We start from the raw sequence: 5,598 nt of genomic DNA, 5'->3' as shown, positions 1-5,598 counted from the left end.
TAAAACTAAAATGCTCCTCTTACTCAAACACATACCTATAAACGGTAAAATCAGAGAAAGTGAGGATTTTCCAGTGGTCTCGTTCTTTTCCACAGCTGCATTACATGTGATCTTTTGAAATAGCTGGCCATGAAAATTCATTAAAGGTACCCTTTAACAGGTTAATAGGTCAGTGTAAGTCGCCCTTAGGTGTGATGGTGACAGTGAATGGTTCATTTGCCCTGTGATGAATTGCTGACACGTCCAGGGTGAAGCCCGCCTTCATCCATTGGTCGCTGGGAGAGACTCCAGCGACCAAGACCCTCATGAGGATAAAGCAGTTCAGAAAATGAATCAACCAATGGAAACCGTCTCCTGTGTTTCCTTCCATGAGTAAAAGAAGTCAACTAAAAGAGGATCGGCCATTTTCACCTTCTTGTTTTTCTGTAAAATCAGGCTGAAGTGAACATGAGGTTGAGTCGTTTTGAAGGGAAAGAAACAACAAAACAACAACACATTTTCTTCTGTTTAGTGAAATCTTTACTGTCGCAGCAACGGCACACAACAGGATGCGGATGTAACATTTCAAGTTGTAGCAGCAGAACAATTTTTAACCGAGATGCCTCATTAAATACTGATGTGTCGACACAAAATAGAGGCTGCGATCTCTTTCACCTCCAAACTGTTAGTGGCCCAAAACAAAATCAAAAGCATAAAAGCTTGAATACAAAATAGAACTAGTCTCTGATCAGGTGGAAAATATATTAGTTCAGCGAATGTATGTACACTTTACAGCCTCTCACAACCTGAAGAACATCAACCAATGACACAAACTTATAAATTAATATAATAACAGAGACTTTCATCCAATACAATTAAGAAAACCCCGAACACAGCATATTCAAACTAAACTAACTAATCTATTTTTCTATTCAGCATCTCAGCAAACATTGGCACGTAACCTGGGATTGCTTTAAGTGTGGAAAAGCCAACACTTTTGGAATACTTTGGTCTGTTCAGCAAACAGCTAAGGCATCAGCAAAAAATTCACCTGACCTTTGACCTGGACAGAAGACAAACATGATTGATCTCACGCTACCTGAATATTAAACGCTTGTTCGGGTTTTGTTAAGCAGAGAAATGACGAACTGTGAGTGCGTTCAGATGTCTGATACTGTTAAGTACTTGAGTGAATGCAAAGTGCAAGATTATAGACAAAAACATTCTATTTTTTCTTTATACTGTCCTGAAAACCACAACAAAACCCTTAAAGCTACTATTAATCGTATTTTGTTTCTGCTCTGATGCTTTAATTTGCTCATGACAGTAAGTGCAGCTTTAAAATAGGCACATTCTGGCTGTTTTCAGTTTTACATCCATAGTTTTATCTGCATTCGAATAGCCTCAAGCATGAGTGAGGTCAAAACTAACTAAAATAATAGAAGAAATGCTGTCAAAACTATGTGTCCGAAAAGCTTGAACCTATTTGACCAGCAAATCACAAACAAAATCAAGTGTTTTTGGTATTAGATGATGCAGTTCGTTAGCTACAGGCGACATTCCTATGACCAGCACGGTGTATTATACTTGTCCCCTTTGTTCTATCTCACCACATCCATATGATGGGATGCAAAATGGCAGCAGGCGTGTTGACTTTTGGAGTTTTTCTTGCAGCCTCAGACTTATCCTGGATTCCCTTTGTGATCCACAGCCCTCCTCTCTGACAGTTGTTCCGTTTCCTTTGGGTTTGATATTTTAAGGGATGCACAATGGCTCGTAGTAGTTGAACAACCATCCAGGGAGGACACCGCTAAAATCCCTCATCATATTCCCCATCGTAGCCATAATCTGGAAAATGAGAGAGGTGAGTTTAGCGATGATTGATTGGTATCTTTATTTCGATCATGTAAGTAGCCGCTTTTCCATTGACCCTCAAGTTGCGCATAAAAATGTACCTAATTTAAAAATTTACAATTTCGCCAAAAGTCTTCATTTTTCACGCTGGGAAGAGGTGGTTTTTCAGGCGTAGCGCAAATGGTATATCACGCAAAACTGCAATGGAAAGACCTTTTTTCACAGCTAGAGTCAGGTGAATTTAAAAAATGGATGTTGACGGACATTACAACAAGTGAAGAAGAAGAAGAAACATGTCGCGGTATGTGTGGACACACCAGGAAACCCAGTCATTTTTTAATTTATTACGAGATAGTGGGGTAATATATAATAATAATGAATATATCTGTAAATCAAAACTATATTTACGTTTGTCGCCATGTTTATGGAATGACCTCTCATGTCACCTTGCGATAATAAATAAACAAATCATTGCATTTGTGATTCAATGGAAAAAACCGACGTTACACACTTCTGTTTTTTCAACATTTAGTAAATATTGGTAAAGTTTTGCACAGATGTCCAATGGAAAAGCAACTAATGATAATTTAAAAACAAAAATGCAAATAAATGATAATCAAGAGAATGAGAACAAAACAAAACAGTAACTTAAAACTGCAACGTCTTAAGCCTCAAAATTTTCATGAGCGAAAAGGAGTAGGAAGAAGTATAAACTGATCTAATCCTACCCCTTCAAACCTTTCCATGCTTAACTGACAACAACACTGTCCCAAATTATCAGCAATTTTGAAACATGTACATTTAGTCACTCATCCATATTATAACATGTTCACCAACACATTGCAAAATTCAGATCCAAATAATAAACAAGTACCTTATGGAGTTTATTTATCAATGTACCTCTGGAAAATCATTTCTTTTTGTCTCTTTTTAAACAGTCATACTGGCAATTTCTTTTAGTTCTGTACTCAATCTGTTCCACGGTTTAACTCCCCTAACTGTGATACAGATGCTTTTCAATGTTGTCCACACGCTTCTGACCTTTAGATTTAAAATTTCCCTTAAATTTTCCCTGAATCCTGGAAAATAACTGGGTACAGAATATCGAACTTTTAGAAAATGCTGCAAGATTAAGGTATTTTGCAAATTAGGTCTTAATACAGAAGAAAAGAATAGAATCTTACCTACTTTTCACAGATGGTGACCAAAAGCATCGACTGATCTAAAATATTTAATAACTTTAACCCACTAATCCTATTAATATATTAAATAATTCAGGTAAAAAGCAGTTTCTACCAGCAGCGCCACTGATCACAGGTATCAAACATGAGGCCCACGGACCAAAACCAGTCTGTTAGAGGGTCCAATCCGACCCCTGGGATGACTTTGTAAAGAGCAAAAATTACACTGAAGATATTACAGATCAGTTTAGCTCAGGAGTCTCATACAGACCAGTATGATCTCAAGTGAGTCAGACCAGTAAAATCCTATCATAATAATCATAATCATAATAATATAAAAAATATAACAACTACAAATATTTCTCTTTGTTTTCACACAAAAAAAGTAAATTTCCATGAAAATGTTTACATTTACAAACTATCCTTTCACAAAAAATGGTTTATTAAATGTAATTTCAATAATATTCTACCTGTTACTAAATGTTTTCTGTATTTTTAGATTCACTGTGATCTGTAAGCTGTAGCCTAATGCACATGTGTAAATGATTAGCATACAAAAATTGCAGTTATTTTTCTTAAGATATTTCAAGTTGCTTAAGTTATTCACATTGCTGAATGTGGACCCTGATCTAAAATGAGTTTGACACCCCTGGTCTACATGATCAGTGAATTAAAAATAGGAAAATATCAGATTTTCACTGAAAAATGCAAAATGCAGAGGATAATATTGTAGTCAACTGTGATAAATCACTTCGCAAAAGGATAAATGTAGAAAATAATTCACTTGGTACAAATATAGTTCTAGGTCTTTAAGGGTTAAAACGGTGTGAACAGATGTTCACGTCAACATCTTGACTGATGTTTTACAATTAATCATCTTGTTCAGGATAATGTGAATGGAATCATTACCTCCGCCAAGGAGGTTTTGTTTTTGCCAGGGTTTGTTTGTTTGTTTGTTTGTTTGTCTGTCCGTTAGTGTGCAACATAACTCAAAAAGTTATGGACAGATTTGGATGAAATTTTCAGGGTTTGTTGGAAATGGGATAAGGAAGAAATGATTAAATTTTGGTGGTGATCGGGGGTGGGGGGGCCCACGGGGGGGGGGCACTGATCAGCCTTGGCGGAGGTCTGCGCTCTCCGAGTGCTTCTAGTTCTATATCAAATCACCAGGTTTGCAGAAAAAACCCCACATCCTCTCTAATGCAAATATTCTTGGATCTATAAATGGATGTTCTTTTCTACATTGGGGCCTTTTGTCCACATGTGAATGCTCAGACTTCCAGTTTGTGTGTATCTGTGTGGAGCTTTTGTGGAATATTTGGATGGAAAATAGAGTTCTGAAAGTCCCATCAGCTGTCGTATCAGTCTGACAGTGAAGCTGATCGTCACCATCACATGTTGGAAAAAACTAAACCCATAAAGACCCAAACATCCACCACCGACCAAAACCATCCACTGATCGAAACTGTTTAATATCTGCTGATCCACTAATCCTATCAATACTTATAAATAATTGGTGTAAAATGCAGTTTTTCATTTTTTCATGGTCATCAGATATGACCCATTTGGACGTTCAGAGGCTCCGTAGTTACCATGGAAACACCATCATCTTCTACAACATTGATTCACCAGTAAAACCCATGGAGTTGGATCAATGACAGTGGATGGAGACATTTGTTTTATGTTCATTTAATGACAGATTTTACTGAAACGGTCATTTTTTCTGCACTTTTCTCTGTTTTTGATATAATAACCCTCAACTTCAGTACTTTAATTCAAATGTGCTATAACTTATTTTTACCTACGGGTACTGTTATTATTATTGTTTTTTTTTTTTTTTCTGATACAGTACTCTATTTTATAAGTGTGTATTTGTGTTTGTGCAATAACTATTTTTATATGTTTTAGCTGTGCTTATGTTTTGTTTCTGTTTTGTTCATGTCTTTTTTTTTTGGATTCTGTGACTCAGGGAAATGCACAACAATTCCAATGTACCTATACTGCGATGTATCCGTGCAAATGGCAAAGAAAGTCTATTCTATTCTATTCTATTCTATTCTATTCTATTCTATTCTATTCTATTCTATTCTATTCTATTCCAACTTTAATCTGAGCTTTTATGAGCATTTTCATGATCAGTTCATTCATTCATACATATCCTCACTAGAATCGGGGGGGTGCTGGAGCCTATCCCAGCTACCTGTGGGCGAAGGCGGGGTTGATCAGTAAATTAAATATAGGAAAATATCTGATTTAAACTGATAAAATGCAAAATACAGAAGATAATATCATAATAAATGGTGATGAGTCGCTTAAGAAAGGTCAGATATGGAGAAAATTTCATTTGGAAAGTGTCACAAAAGTAGCTGTGGGTCTTTGTGGGTTTAAAAAAAGCAGAAACATAACGGTCCACAGAGCGGCTCTTTGTCTGTTGTGGGACTTCATGAAGAGCAGCATTAGGTCACAGCAGTAAATTTAGAAAATATCACTTTGTGCTCAGAAAGAGCGACATCATCCATCAGCTGACACACTTTAATCTCCGGTCGACTGATGAACTACGCACCGAGCCTCGACCAGATCCAGA

At 36.6% G+C, this 5,598-nt stretch overlaps 1 protein-coding gene across 1 annotated transcript in view; it reads right to left on the bottom strand.

The window, feature by feature from the left end:
• Positions 1-606: 606 nt before the first annotated feature.
• LOC115413190 (transcription factor IIIB 90 kDa subunit-like) overlaps positions 607-5,598 on the bottom strand; it is a 272,574-nt gene continuing 267,582 nt past the window's right edge. Inside the window, exon 19 of the mRNA XM_030125943.1 lies at positions 607-1,827. Coding sequence (XP_029981803.1) covers positions 1,790-1,827 — 38 coding nt within the window. The 3' untranslated portion in view covers positions 607-1,789. The remainder of the gene's footprint in view (positions 1,828-5,598) is intronic.

This window comes from Sphaeramia orbicularis, chromosome 22, assembly GCF_902148855.1.
Source record: "Sphaeramia orbicularis chromosome 22, fSphaOr1.1, whole genome shotgun sequence".
Taxonomy (NCBI): Eukaryota; Metazoa; Chordata; class Actinopteri; order Kurtiformes; family Apogonidae; genus Sphaeramia; species Sphaeramia orbicularis.
Note: the sequence above shows the minus strand (reverse complement) of the source record. Positions and strands in the feature narration are given on the sequence as shown.